At 47.2% G+C, this 15588-nt stretch overlaps 1 protein-coding gene across 1 annotated transcript in view; it reads left to right on the forward strand.

The window, feature by feature from the left end:
* The window catches only part of DISC1 (DISC1 scaffold protein), a 295725-nt gene that overhangs the window by 211463 nt on the left and 68674 nt on the right, over positions 1 to 15588 (forward strand). The window contains exon 9 of the mRNA XM_007466997.1: positions 13637 to 13697. Coding sequence (XP_007467059.1) covers positions 13637 to 13697 — 61 coding nt within the window. The remainder of the gene's footprint in view (positions 1 to 13636; positions 13698 to 15588) is intronic.

The following is a 15588-nucleotide window of genomic DNA, read 5'->3' on the forward strand; positions in this document are numbered from 1 at the left end:
GCCTGGCTGCCTAGAGCCCGTGCTCTGCAACAAGAGAAGCCACGACAACGAGAAGCCCGCGCACCGCGACGAAGAGTAGCCCCTTCATGCAGCAACTAGAGAAAAGCCCGCGCGCAACAAGCAAGACCCAACACAGCCAAAAAAACCAAACACCAAAACCAAACACATAGCGGGAACCCACTGTGGGGTGCTGTCCTCCTGAACTTGAATTCTAATGGGAGGGGCAGAAAATTGAAAATGGGACACAACATGTGAATGAACCCATAAATAAAATAATTACAAGAGAGAAGCTCTAAGGCCTACAGAGGCAACAATCTGGGATCAGAAGGAAAATAACCGAGTGGCAGATAGCCAATGGCTGCAGGGGGAGCGCCCCTAAGGCAGTGACATTTAGGCTGAGGCTTAAAGGAAAAGAAAACCACCCCTGCAGAGAGTGCAGGGGAGGAGCATGCCAGGCGAGGACGAGGAAAGAGCCCGGTGTGTTGGTGATGCCAGACGTGGGTGGAGGGGTGAGTGGATAAGATGCGGATAGGGCGCTATCCGGAGGGTTTGCAGGCGCTGCGGGGGGTTTGTGTTTTGTTCCAAGGGCAAAGAGAAGCCAACGCAGCGTGTTAAGCCGCTTTTTGTGGGCTCTCTCTCCAGTGAGAAGGGCCCGTGTGAAGAGGGGGAGTTGGGGCCCAGTGCAGTGGCCTGGAGGAGGGAGAACTCGTGGTCTCCATCTGAGTTCTTCATTCAGCCTCCTCTGCCTTCCAGCTCTACTGCGTGGAAATGGAAAATGCAGTAGCCAGCTGTGCCAAACCTTGGTTCAGGGCACCATGTTGGGGCCCCAGAGGCACAGCCAGGGTGGGCATTCCCAGCCCCCAACTCACTACCCCTATGCTGAGCCCCCTACGCTGTCTCTGTGCCAGATGCTGCCCCCAGGAAGGTGCCGGCTGGGCGTCTCATAACACACATTCTTGCCCAGGCTCTGGGAGATCAAGGATTACATTCCCTGTCGGCTGTCTTGATAAGGCTGAAATCCAGCTCTTTCACAACGTTGTGTTTGTAGCTGATAAAGCCTATCTCTTTCTTTCCCCTTGTCCCTTATAGAATTAACTGCAAATGTTGGTGAGAGCAGGCTTATCACTAATATATGTGGGGCTGGGGCAGAGACACAGCATGAGGCGCAGATACTGTAGATCTGGATACTTAAAGTTGTGAGTCAGTCTAGTGAATGGCTACATACAGCGTGTTCTATTGTCTTAACTTGAGGTTTAAAATGTAGGTTTTATTATTATTCAGGTATGGTGAGGCCAGCAGATCAGGAGACCACTGCTATTGAGAAGACGGTTTGTTACTCACAGCTCCCAAGAGAAGGGGGCACACCATGTCACGGGAGGGCCACAGGGGGGAGCACCAGTGTCTGTTGGGAGGCAGAGGGAGGGGGAAACGTGGACGATAGCCTTTACTGTGGTTTCCCTGAGAAGGGATGGGCAGGGTCAGTCAGACTGGCTGGTTTGAATCATTTCAGGACCCTGGGGCATAGGGCCTGTTCCTAACTGTCTGGTACCTGGCCCTGGGTGATTAGGGCACGGGGAGAGTGGCCTGGAGAGTGACAGAAGAGATAGTTGGGCATGTGCACTCTGGGATGTCTGGTTTGCATATAAGAGGCTCGCTCTCAGGTGAGTTGTTTTCTCTCTCTAGGAACTGGCCAGCCCTGGGAGGGGCAGTCCCTCCAGGGTCAGCAAGGCTCAGGTGTCAAAGCATCTTAAAATGCAGAAACTAAAAAATATGATTAATACACTTGACAAATATAACTCTGACGGCTAGGAGACCAGGTGGGAGTTTAGAATTCTCGGATCCCTTGGATCCCGTGCTGGAAAGCAGAGGGGAGGGAGAGTTGGCCACAGGCCCCAGCCTCCCCGTCTTTGCCCACCTCTGTCATCTGCCCCCATGAACTCCTCGCATACAAGTGTGTGGACAGTCCAGCTTGCGTGTCCTAGCTCTGGCCACTCCTCTGTGGTGAGGCTCGCCTGCACTGCCCTGACCTCCCTCCTGGAAGGAGAGGCGGCCTCCTCCAGACACTAGGCATGTTGTGTGAACAAGCAGGTGACGCTCTTGCATGCGTCGTGATACAATCTTGGATTCAAGAGTTTGGGAGGATGAGTTGCTTCAGGCAGAAGCAAGAGGCTCCATACAGGCTGTTTTCCTGTAAGATTTTATATTGCCTGGTCCTTCCTCCCCTGGCATGTGTTTGTCCTGATGAAGCAGGTATGCAAAGATTCATATTTTTTCTCTGTTAATTTTTAAAACCTATTTGTTTTGTCGCCTATGCATCGTCTGAGTGTGGAAGGAGAGGACAGGCACGTGGGTTTGGCGTTTGGCCTCTGACAAAACTTGGCCCGTAAGCAAGAGGTGCCCAGCCACGTGTGGCCCCATTGTGCGGCCATGTGGGAGTGATGCACGGTCCTGGACCTGGGCACCCTGTGGGTTGGAGGTGGAATCTCAGAGCCAACTGAAAACCCACTTCTGCAAAAGGCTTGAGAAAATAAGGCAATAAAACAACTGTAGGTAGAGTCTTTCCAAAGCACATGTGGAACACTTACCAGAATAATCATTACGTTTCACTGCATCTTAGAGTTTAAAGTCACAGGCACCTGGTCTTCTTGGGGTGTCTCACTGATACGCCTGAGTCCACCTGCCCTCACGGGGAGAGGCTGGGAGGCTGGGAGCTGGACCCTGGGGCTGAGTTAGCTGTGCTCATGCCTGGGGCTGAGTGACACGCACCGATTGGATGGGCACACTCCATGCTCGGAGCCTCACGTGGAACCAGATTCCAAGTTTTCCACCTCAGGTGTAGTGCTGGTCCCTGTCTGGCCCTTATCTAGGAAAAAAAAAAAAAAAAAGCCAGTTCACTTTTGGACTTTGTCCCAGCCTGTTAAGAGGTTGGGAACGTCTGTGTAGTCCACGTGTAAATGGATTTCATCTGGATTTGCACTGTTTGGGTGCCCAGCAGATCAATACCTGCAGCAGGGATGGGCAGGATGCCAATGGTGTGTGATGCTGGTGGCCTTGTGAATGGCTTAGTGCCAAAGACGGGAGTTTGGGAATCTTCCCTCTTTATTTCATCCCTATCACACACACCCTCTCCATTTCCACATGCGTTGCTCTGTTTGTACTAGAGGAGACTGGAGTATAGCCCTGTATTCATATCCTTCTCAGCTCCAGGGGGCCCAAGCGGCCCCCTCTCTCCTTCTCAGGCTGGGTTGCATTCGTGCCTCTCCAGTGATTCACTGTTTGATGACCTCAGTTACTCGGCATCCTGAGAATCTGTTCTGATTTCTGTCTCATCAGGCTGTCGATTCCTTGAGAACATACACGTGTCTTCCTCACTGTGGCTTCCGTCGAGGCTGGCACAGCCCTGGCCCCTGGGACCTCGTGCCTGAGGCGCTGGGCACCTTCTCTGGGCCCATGATTGTGCCGGGCGCTAAGGGTTCAAATGACATAGCGTCCATGATTCCGGCAGAGAGGATAGCCATGCCCGAAAGGAGCTTGAAGGCTATAGGAAGTTGGGAAATGTGTGTAGGAGTCCAGAAAGGGAGAGAACACATGGGAAGCAGGGAGCGTCTCGGTGGGCAGAAAGGCAGAAACATGTGAGGAGGATATTCCAGGCGGAGGGAACAGTAGGAGGGTCTGTATTGGCCCAGGTCACCCTCCTGGAGGTGGAGGGGGCCTCAGGAGCTGTCAGGACTCCCTCCCCTTTGTCCCTCCTCTGCTGACCTCTGAGTGTCACCTTCATCCTCCCGCTGCGACTGAAGCCTGGCTGCGGTGGCTGCAGCCCTCATTCTGGGACCTGGAAAGGGAAGGGCCTCTTCACTCAGTGCAGCTGAGTTGGAAACTCCGGGGCAGGGAGCTTGACTGTCCCCATCCGTGTGCCCTCAGTAGAGGGCAGACTGCTGAGAAGCAGGTGAGGGCTAGGACCCGCTAGCAGGGGGCTGGGTTGAGGATGATCAGCCCCCAGAGGGAAGGGTGTCGGGCAGGGGGCCCCTGTGCCAGAGGAGGGGGGACGTGGGTGTGATTCACGTAAGCAGAGAGGTTGATGTTAAAATCTTCCCCTCTCCCTCTCCGGCGCCACCCTGCCAAAATCTGCTGGGCGCAAGGTATGTCCCAAGACGGTGCAACAGGGCATCTTCAACATGGGATACACCGTGTTGTCGGGGATCTGATCAGCTTAACACGGGCCAGTCCTTGCCCTGGAGCACAATCTGAGTTTCCCCACCCACGTTCCGGGATCTCTCTGCCAAGGGCAATAGCTCAGACAGACCGTCAGACTAGGATGGTTTTTGTGTCAAATAGAGAGATTCCAGTTTCAGGCCTTTAATGGATGTAAAGCCTCTGCTTTAGAGGGAAAAGTAAATTCTTTCCTTCTGTGAAATGTGGATTTCCTTCAGTGAAATTCATAAGTTATGTTCCCTAACAATTGGGCAGCAGTATTGCGCATTTGAAAAAACATAGACTCTGGAATAAAACCGAATGAACCTTTATTTTTTATTTACTCCTGGCATGAACTTCCTTCAGCCTGTCTCCTTATCCTCAAAAGGGACTTAGGGAGTTACCATGAGAATTAGAGATAATTCTCATAATAACGTACACAACGGAACGTACACATCACACCGGCAGCTAGTGTGAGCTCACTCTCCTTAGCTTTAGAAGATCCAGGTCGGGAGGAGGGATAAATTGGGAGTTTGGGATTGGCATATACACACAACTATATATAAAACAGATAATCAACAAGGACCTACCATATAGCACAGGGAACTCTACTCAGTATTCTGTAATAACCTAAATGGGAAAAGAATCTGAGAAAGTATAACTGAAATCACTTTGCTGTGCACCTGAAACTAACACAACATCGTGAATCAACCATACTCCAATATAAAATAAAAATTAAAAAATAAAAGATCAAGTGTGGATCTGGGCTTACAATGTTTTTAATACTGGTTGTTTAAGAAAATAGTGTTCCACTTTACAAATAAAGTCCCCAATTCTGTTCCTTGTCTGCCTTTTGAAAAGAACGAAGAGAAGTAAATCAGGTGGGCATGTGTGAGGTGTGCGTGTCTTTGAGGGAAGGAAGGGAGGAGAAAGAATCACAGAACGTGAGTGTATCGTCCCAAGTGCACACTCGCAGGCAAAACTAGTAGATAGACATTTTAAGCAACTTACAAAATATTGTAAACGGGTCTCCAGGCCACAGCTCTTTCAAGGCTACGTGCTAGGAAGCAAGAAAGCAGACCGAAGGCCTGCCGTCAGCAGGGAAAGCTGGGGAATCAGTGGGAGCGCCTGGCTGGTGAGGGTGTGTGAGTGAGGGGAGCTGCGGACGGAGGCTGCATGGAACTGACAGTGTTAGCTTTTTTCCGCCTAGCTTTCCATACCGTGTGCCCTTGGTTTTCTTTTTGTCATTGAATGGTGCTGATTTGTAGCCTGTGTGCTTCAAGGGCACGGGGAGATTGCATGTAGGGGCAGGTTTGAACAGGGAGAATGAGAATTACTGTGTCAGATGATACCCAATTAACTGGTGACAAGCGCAGCAGATCAAATTGGAAGTGCGGCTCTGTCTGTTACGTAGAGCAAGCGCTCACTATCTAATGTTTTTAAACGTCGGGGAGCTTCCTTCCTCACACTCCTCCCTTTCCTCCTGCCCACGATCTCTTCCCATCCAAGCAGGCGTGGTTTCTACTGACATGAGTGTCCGGGCTAAGTCCCTGAGATGCGCTCTGGGTTCAGGGGCGACAGGGCAGGGCTTCTCGCGGGGCAGCTGCAGCCAGACACCGTCACACAGCACAAAACGGTAGGAAGCAGTAGCATAAACATCAACACAGCCAAGAATAATTGCTTTTACTTTCTTCACGGGCAACTGAATCGTGTTAGGATATGCTCCACGTCTGAAAAGGCTTTCCCACTCTCTGCCTTTGAAGTTACCGTAACGGGACAGCCCCAGCTCCCCGCCCCCCGCTTGCCCGGAGGAGAAAATCTGGACGAATCGTTAATCTCTGCTTCCACTTCCGAGAGTGGCCGTGACAGTGGTGATGGAGGCTTAGAGCCCGTGCTTTGGGACATTTGGACCTGCCCATCTCCTATAGCCACCTCATCTTCCCTTGGTGTGGGATCATGCGCTACACCGAGTAATCTACGTGTAAGCTTAGGGAAAAATGATTCAGAAATTATTGGGAAGGTAAAATGATACGGCATTAAATGCCTGATATTCTAAAACGCAAATCTTATTTTATGTGCAACTGCTGTTTTGGATTACGCACGCCTCTTGCGGCTTCAGCCAGCGTGGAAAATCCTTTAAGATCTCTGCTCAGTCACTTCCGCTGGGACTCATGTTTTATCCCCTCAAGCTGGGCTGAATCTCCTTCCGCGATGCTCCCAGAGTGACCGCTCCTTTACGTTTCTATCGCTGGACCAAACTCATTGCTTTTATTAGCTATCTATTTGTGTGACTGTCACCAAACCTGGTTTTCTTCAGGCTAGGGGCAGCATCACGTTCACGTCTGAAGCCGCAGTGCCTAATGCAGAACCTGGCACGTGGTGGGCATTTCAGAAACATTAGATAGATGTAAGAATGAGAGTCAGATACAACCCCAAAGAGAGGCCTGCTCTTTGTTAGTGTTTATTAATTCTGTAGGACCCATATCTGATAATTCTTCTCTCTGCAAATCTCTTACCAACATCAGAGAGAATTAACACCACCACACAGAATGATGTCCTGCCTATGAGAAGTGAGTCCATTGCTAATCTAGTGATGGTGTGTTCATTTGGTTCCAACCCCAGCAGATATGCAGTGACAAGTCTAAAGCCCAGGAAGGATTATATCCTGTTTAATTCAGGATCTCTCTCTTGAGAGTTCTATGTAAATGACTACTACACATAGTGATGGCAGAAAAATGCTGTAAACAACTCTATAGAGGCAAACAAAAATCTTGTAAAACCACATGAATTTGACATCTTATTATTGGGAGGAATGACCCAACCTGAATATAAGCCTGGGAAAATTAGTAATCATTTTCTCATTGCAAACTACTTTGAAATCACCTTGGCCTATCCGATATATATAGATACACACGCACACGTATACGTATATGTACACACGTATATGTGTGATATATGATATAAATATATTACACAATGGTAACGTATTTTATGCTGATATGTTAGCAGATATATGATATAAATATATCACACAGTGGTAACGTATCTTATGCTGATATGTTAGCAGATATGTGATATAAATATATCACACAGTGGTAACGTATCTTATGCTGATATGTTAGCAGGTATGTGATATAAATATATCACACAGTGGTAACGTATCTTATGCTGATATGTTAGCAGGTATGTGATATAAATATATCACACAGTGGTAACGTATCTTATGCTGACATGTTAGCAGATATGTGATATAAATATATCACACAGTGGTAACGTATCTTATGCTGACATGTTAGCAGGTATGTGATATAAATATATCACACAGTGGTAACGTATCTTATGCTGACATGTTAGCAGATATGTGATATAAATATATCACACAGTGGTAACGTATCTTATGCTGACATGTTAGCAGATATGTGATATAAATATATCACACAGTGGTAACGTATCTTATGCTGACATGTTAGCAGATATGTGATATAAATATATTACACAGTGGTAACGTATCTTATGCTGATATGTTAGCAGATATATGATATAAATATATTACACAGTGGTAATGTATTTTATGCTGCTATGTTAGCAGTATTCTTCCCCACAGTTTACATGCTATTAGGTTTCCATTTGTTGGTGGCTGTTTTGTAATGGCCAGTGCTCCTTGTAACTCTCACTTTTTACAGCAGTCTTTGGCCTCTCCTGAATTTATTGTGTTTGAACGCCTGCTTCATTTTGCCGGCGGCTGAAATTCCACATGCGTTTATTCAGCGTGCATTTCCTCGCTCCTATTATTTAAAATTGAGGTTGTGTTCTCTAACAGTGGGGGCCCTGGGACTGTCCCTCACTAGCTGTGTGAGCTATAATGATCCTCACTGCCCCTTTGTTTTTCTAACTGCAAAATGGGGATGATAATAACTGCTTTATAGGTACTATTATTGTGTGGCGTTTAGAGCAGATGTTTTGAACAGTACCTGATGCGTAGGAAGTGCTCAATCAAATGTTAAGTAGATTGATGTCATTAATTGATATCAAGTATTTCTGCATATTGGGTTTCCAGTGTGGCAGTCAAGATCACTTTGGTAGCAGCAAGGGTTTAGGCTGGTATTTCCATCTTCAGTGTAAGATTTGAGTTGTGTAGCACCTCCTGTAACAGATTCTGCCAGATTTCAAGGTCACACAATTTTGTTCCATCCCACCTACCAAGACAATCCAACTGCAGGTCCATTTTTTCCATGTTGTTGCCCTACCTGGCTCTTCGTTAGTGCTGCTTTACTACTCCGTCTCCTTGTGTGGTTTAATCACCCAGGTAAACAGAAGTCCTTCCATTAACTCAAGCGGAAGAATAACACTTCAGATGTTCAGACGTTTCTCAGAATTCTAAAATTTCTCCTTTGTCTTTCACATCTTCCTTCTGCAAGATTTCACTCATGGGTGTTCATCTTGTCTAAATCTACCTTTGAAATCTGCTGACTTATTTGCATAAAATGAGGTCAGCCCTCACTTGGTGCTTAGGTTATCTTAGAAAAACGTCAGTAAAATGGCTAATGTTAGACAAAATTTGTGATTGATGCTAAACTGATGAGGTCCCTTCGGCTTCCAGTTTCAAATTCGAGATCATATTGTACCGATCTCATGATGCTGCCTTATTAATGGAGGGTGGCGGGGCTGAAGTTCTTTGGAACCACTGTTTCATTCAATCTGACGGCAAGGCTGCCTGGGTGTAACTCATTCCCTGTACTATTTTCATGACAAATACTGCTGTCCGTTTATTATGCAAACAAAGGATCTAATGCAACAAAACTTAGTTAGACCTGCTCCTACTTAACATTCTCCTACCTACCTAGTTCATCCTGAAAAGGATATTGCTTGGTAATTTTTTTTTTTCATTGGACTCATAGGGATATTTTTGGATTATCACTTATGATGAAGACTTATGGAAAATGTTGCTGTGCACTCCCAGGAGAAATCAGTGTTAGCATCTGGCCCTACAGCGCTCTCTGGGCTCCTTGAGGCCGTATCTCTATCATACTTAAAGAGTGCCTAGCGTAGTGTCTCGCATGAAGTAGGACCCAGGTTCCATTCGTGTAACGTTGATTTGTGTCTGTGCCATGTGCTCCCATAAATGTTTTTGCAGTTTTGCTGTGTTTAATGATCAATCGGTTCTTGTTTAATTGGATTCGTAAAACTATATGAACTCCATTCTGATATTTTGGCCCGATTCTGGGTATCAGATTCTCTTAGCATGTGGGGAGGAGGGGAAGTGTTCCTGCCTTTTCCGCATCAGGATGCCCGGTGACGCCTGGTCTCCTTTTCCTTTTAGTACTCAGCTTCCCTCGGTACCATCCTTGGTTCTTGGAATCTTGCCTCACCACCACTGAGGGACCCATTCTCTGGGTCCCTGCTCTAAGATGCTGGAGAAAGGAGGGAAGAGGAGGGCTGGTGATAAGGAAAGAAAGGATGAGCTCTGTTCTCAGTCAGTGTTTCTGTGGGCATATCTCTTAGGAAGTTAAAAAACTAAACTCCCCGTCTATGGTCTGGGTCTCTCTGGAAGGTTATGAGTCAACCCAGGAATATGTGAGCAAAGACTGGCCTGGGAGATGAGTCAGGATCCAGCGAAGGCGATTAACACAGCATCCTCTGCAGATGGCAGCCTCCGGGCCAGTGGGCAAGATGTTCCTGTGTGGGTCTGGCAGGTTACTAACTGGAGCATCAAGTGCTTAGATGACTCAAGTATTTAGTGTCCGATTTCTTAACAAAATCATTCATAGGGTGTACCTCTGGATTATTTTAAACACGAGAATATGGCTGTCTTGTCTTCAAGGGAGGTGCTATGAATTTTTGTCCCTTGCATGGAAGGTGCTATCACAATATAATCATAGTTATATGGGATCACCAAGGGCTTCTTAAGTTACTCTCACTCCCTGCGTGATGACATCTCATCTCCTTGCTTCAGTTGCCAGGTCTTCTGAGTGTCCGTCTGCAGTCCAGGGTTTCTCTAGACTCATATATCCAACTCTGTACTTGCCAGTCCTGCTGGATGTCTAATAAACCTAAATTTATCGTATCCAAAATTGGACTCTTTTTAAAAGTTTTTTGATTGCTTTTATTTTCTCCAGCTTTATGGAGGTATAACTGACAAATAGCGTTGTGAGATAAAGTGTACAACGTGATCGTGATGTTTGATATACATGGTGAAAGAGTTTCCTCTCATCAGGTTAATTAACACATCCATCACTTCACGTATTGATCTTTTTTTTTTTTTTTTTTGGAGGTGGGGGACATTCGAGTTCTACTTTCTTAGCAAATTTCAATCCAAAATTGAAGTCCTGCTTGTCTCCCCAAACGGGTTTCACCGCCATCTTCCCTTCTCGGTTGATGGCGACTCTCTTTTTATTTCAGTGGCTCAGGGCAAAAACCTTGTAGTCATTCTTGACGTGGCTCTTTTTCACACATGCAAATGCAATCCGTCAGGACCTCCTGTTGTTTCTGTTGTTTAAAGTATACCTAAAATCTGCCTCTTATCGCCGCCTCGTCCACAGCCCGGCCCGGGGTCTAGCGGAGGCCCAGCAGTAGCCATGGCAGGGTTGACTCTGCTGGGAGCGACAGGGAGCCAGCCACCCTCTTCCTACCCTACCTCCCAGTAACTACTCCCTGCCCTGGGGCACCCACTCCCTGGGACTCTGGACGGAGGGACAGATGGACTGAGGGAGGTGCCCCCAGGACCCCACCTCCTTCTCTGAGGGGATGCGGGGCATGGATCTGCAGGACCTGCCCCCTGCAGCTGGCGTTTCTCTCCTGCTCTGTGAGCCTGCTTAACTGAATAAAATGTTGCGGCCAAAAAAAAAAAAATGCGGGCTGTAGGCTGAGCCCTTCGCCCCGGCGGCCGGGAGCCGGAACAGCTCCACGTGGCCTCTCGTGTGGCTTGGGCTTCCCCACAGCATGGCGGCTGGGTTCCCGGGAGGAGGAGCCAGGCAGGAGCTGGACCCTAGACTCAGAAGTTAAACAGCATCCTTCCTGCCACGCACAGCTGGGGGAACAGTCCTAGCCTGTTCAGGTTCAAGGGGAGGGAAATAGGTTTCCCCGTTTGATGGACAGTGGCCAAGTTCTGGAAGAGCGTATGGGGCCAGCAATATTACTGTGGCCGTGTTTGGAAATAGAGTCTGCTGCAGTGGCCTGCGTAATTGGACCTGAGCTGTTTCTCTGCCCTCATCGCTTCTCCCCAGGGAACGTTCTGCTCTGGCCACGTGTTGGTGAGACACTCAGGCAGACTCCTGCCCTGGCTGGCCCTCCTGCGTCTCTGCCCTTCCCGGCGTGCCGCTTACATGCTCTCCCCGCCGTCTCCATGATTTTACTCAATGTCACCTTCTCAACGAAGCCTACCCTGACCACTCTGCAGCCCCACTCTGATCCCCTTCTCTTGATTTATGATACTTATCACCCCCCTAGTAGTCTATGGAACTTTCTATTTCCTCTTTATTACCTGCCCCTCCAGAACGAAGCACTACGTAGGCAGGAATCTTTATGGATCCTGCTTACTGGTTTATACCCAGGGCTTAGAACAGTGTGTGCCACATAAATGCATGTAGGATGTGAAACAGAGCGTGTCTGGTTGGGATATTCTGAGTTTGCAGTACTTATTCCAGGTGAACCAGTGAGATCTCTGCTCTGAAGAACCACATCACCGTGACTAAATCCCCACGCTGGCACACGACCTGACTCATAGTAGGAGCTGACAACACATACTTAACTGATTTATTTGGAGAAAAAACTTAGCACACCTTAACTTGTAGCTTAGGCAAGCACAGATCAATAAGAGATCATCTTCAACAGTTCCTTTCACTGTATGTATCTCTGTTTTAACTATCATCAACGAATTAACCAGAACTTTTGTTGTCATTTCCATCTAAATATTTGGTTTCTTTTTTTTTTTTTAACAAAGAGAAAAGTACTAGATTTATTCAAGTATTCTGTCAACATTTGTTGAGAAACTAGTACAGACAAATGCTATTCAAAGTACTGGAGATACAGCACTGAGTAAGACTGACAGCATCCCAGTTCTTACAGAGCTTACCTTGTAGTGGGAATAAATAGACAATAACAAGCATATAAACAAACAAAAAAAACAGGTAGTGGTAAATGTTCTGATGAAAACAAAACAGAGTGGTCTGAGAGTGTGGATTAAGAGTAGCTTAAGTATTCTTGAAAATTAATTGCAATGCCTTATTAAATAACTTCACATGACTCCAACTGAAGCAGAATAATCATAGCCTTTTAATAATAGTCCTACTGATTCATTGATAAGGTGTGTTTTCCCCCCATCGGAAAGGTCATCAATCTGGCTTTTGTATTCTTAGAGCAGTATTTCCCAAAATGGGATCAATGAGGTACTGTAGTTCCTGGGAATATTTGGTTTCTTGATGAGGAATTTCAAGGTACTTTTTCCAGTTTCCAATACAGCCCCTGTCCCTCACCCCACGCATACATGTTGACCAAAGTGGGGTCCTGAGTGTCCCCCAGGCGGACACTCAGGGCTGAGAGACAGGCAGCATGCTTTCCATGTACCCCAACTTTTGGGTGTTCATGAGCCCTTCAGCAAAAATTACCTTTGAGAATGGAGGTTGGAATAAAAAGGATGGTAAATATCGCAATGGCCGTAATACCGGTGAGGACAGAAAGGGAACATCAATAGGTTACCGCCACCATCCTCCAGAGGCATCTCTGCCGGCCGCTTTTCTAGGGCTGGAAGTCACATCTCATTCGGGATCACCTGCAGACCAAGGCACTTTCACCCCTCACAGGAGGAGGAAACAGAGGGCGTCAGAGCTTGCCCCAAAGGTACCAAATCTCTTATACATTAGCAAAGTGCCTCTTTGACCCATTGGGCCATAAGAGTCATCTATTCCTTCAGTGTTTGGTGGTTATGAGGCACTGAGTTTACCTCTAGTAGAAGCTGATCTCACAGCTTTGGGAGCTGAGTAGTTGATGTCAGCTCACTGGCTGCATCAGGTTCCTGTTTGTTTTTCAACGGAAGGGTCTGTAATCCTCAGCTACCACTGGTGAGGTTCTCTGGTTAAACCACAGGATGGGGTGTTCTCTCTCTCCCTCTTTCCCAAACTTGGCTACCAGGTGGGAAAGATGAGGGGCACAGAGCACAACGGGATCCACGCCAGACACCGGTTAAGCTGCCTTTGAAAGCACGTAGTGAAAGGCATCATACCCTCGATCCCCGGCTCCGACTCCGGCAGTGCCTGGAGGCCTCAGACCCCTTCCAACGCATCCCTCCCGGCAAGCCGTGCAATGGATTCGAGTGTTTTCCAAACATAGGATGTTATCATTACTAGCGGCTCAACTGTGATCCTTCGGGTTTTGGCTTTTAGTTGAGCAGTTCCGGGTTTTGTTCAATCTCTGACTCCAGTTGCATCAATTTTGGATTTTTGTTTTGCAGAAACCAGTGTGAAGGTGAATACTATGAAGTACCTGGAAATGCTTGAGGATAAACTGCACAGGTAGGGATGGTAACTTCATTACAGACTCCATGGCACGTCTGGATTCCTTATTATAACAGAATTTGGTGAAAGCAAAGAAAAAGGCTAGCCGATTTCTACAATAAATTAACAAAGAAAAACACACAAAAAGGAGTCCTTTGAATCCTGTAACAGAGGAAGCAGGTGCCATACAGACATCTCCCAGAGCTTTTCTCTTTTTATGAAAAGTAAGTAGATTAAGATGTTGAAAAGGGTCCGGGGAGATCACAAGATTGTTTTCATGTTTCCTAAGAAGAATAATCTTCCTTGGTGTGTTCAATTCAGAATTCATGCCTTGGTCTTTCTCTTCTTTTAAATGTCTGAAGTGGATGTTATGGATTTTGACCCAGCTTATCTACGTTTTAGAACAATATAAAAATGCACATCTTAGATTCTGTTTTGAATCCTGAAACAAAACAAGTGGGAAAAATTCTTGTGCCTTTTTTTTAAAAACCCAATTAGGAATTCAGGTTTGAGAAACATTAGGGATGCTGCATCGTGTCAAGATATTTCTGGTTTTTGTGGATGTGTACTCATGAAAATAAATCCCAGCCACCAGGATCTGTTCCTAATTAAGGAAACAAGTAGGAAAATGTAATATGTGCTTTCCTCCCTGGGACTCATTTAGCTCTATGGAAAATGTTTTGCTACTATTTTGGAAATTGTTAAATAGCTCTTTAAACAGGCTATGCCTTAAACCTTTGTCTGCCAGGGTAATGCCATCGGCTAAAATAATGCTTCTCACTTAAGAGATGTTAAGGGGAGCTGCCTAGCTGAGCTCTGCTCTACAGGGCAGGTGAGGTGCTGCAGGGTTGATTCTAATGCTTGGAAAGCAAGTTCTTCCAACCACTGGCTGGTATTGCCCTGAGCCCTGTGCGCTAGATGTGGGGAGGAACCTCAACGAAGGTGGCCTGTAGCAGGTATGGGGTGAGAGGGCTTGCAGCTAAGAGGCATCCTCTAAGGAAATGTCTCTCCTCCTTAGAAAGTAGGGCACTCAGCTGGGTCAGGTGCACTGCCCTGAGTCTGGTGTCCTCCACTACCGTGTGTTCTGCCGGGGCAGGTTTCTGCACATCCCTCTGGATCTTAACTCTGCTTACCGTTTTTTAGCCGTAAGCATCCCACACGCCCTGCGTTCTGTTAGGTGAGTGGGTGGCAGGTTGGAGCTGTGAGACGTGGGTATAGGTAGAGAAGTTCCCCTTTAAATAGCAGCTCTATCACTTATCAGCTACCTAACCTCAGGTAAGCATTCACCTTCAATTTCTTTATCTGTAAAAACAGAAGGGTGGGTACCTACCTTCCAGGTGTGTGCCTTTTATTATCCACTGTATATAAAGCACCCTCATAGTCAGCTGTCAGCAACCCTTCGTCCCCTTCACCTCCTGCTGCTTCTCGTCTTTGCTGTCCTGATCGTCAGAGCTGGCTGAACAGTCATGCCCAGAACTCATCCTTTTCCCTCCAAGCCAGGCCCCTGTGCTGTGTATGCAGTCCAGGGAACGGCCCCTCCCCTACCTGTTGAGGCCCTCCCACCTGGTGCCTGTGTGGAACCAGGACTCAGGTTCACTGCGCTTTCCCTCATCTCCCCCTTGGAGTCAGTCTGTAGTCCTGCCACTTAGGCCTCGGTAAGCATCCTCCAGCCCACCTGCATTCACCATGCTAGGGCGGGTCTGTCTTCTCTCACTGAATGACTGTGAGGGCTGCTTTTTCCATTTTTCTCTGTACAGTGTTTCCCTTTCCATTCCATTCTCCAGGTGATCTCCAGTGAGCATCTTAAAATGCAAATCTGGTCGTTGTGCATCCCCATCATCCGAAGGATAAAGCCTAAATGTCCCACTGCAGCTCATGCGTTCTTCCACGTGGCCTCTGTGGGTCCTTC

This window comes from Lipotes vexillifer, unplaced genomic scaffold, assembly GCF_000442215.2.
Source record: "Lipotes vexillifer unplaced genomic scaffold, Lipotes_vexillifer_v1.1 scaffold410, whole genome shotgun sequence".
In the NCBI taxonomy this organism is placed as follows: Eukaryota; Metazoa; Chordata; class Mammalia; order Artiodactyla; family Lipotidae; genus Lipotes; species Lipotes vexillifer.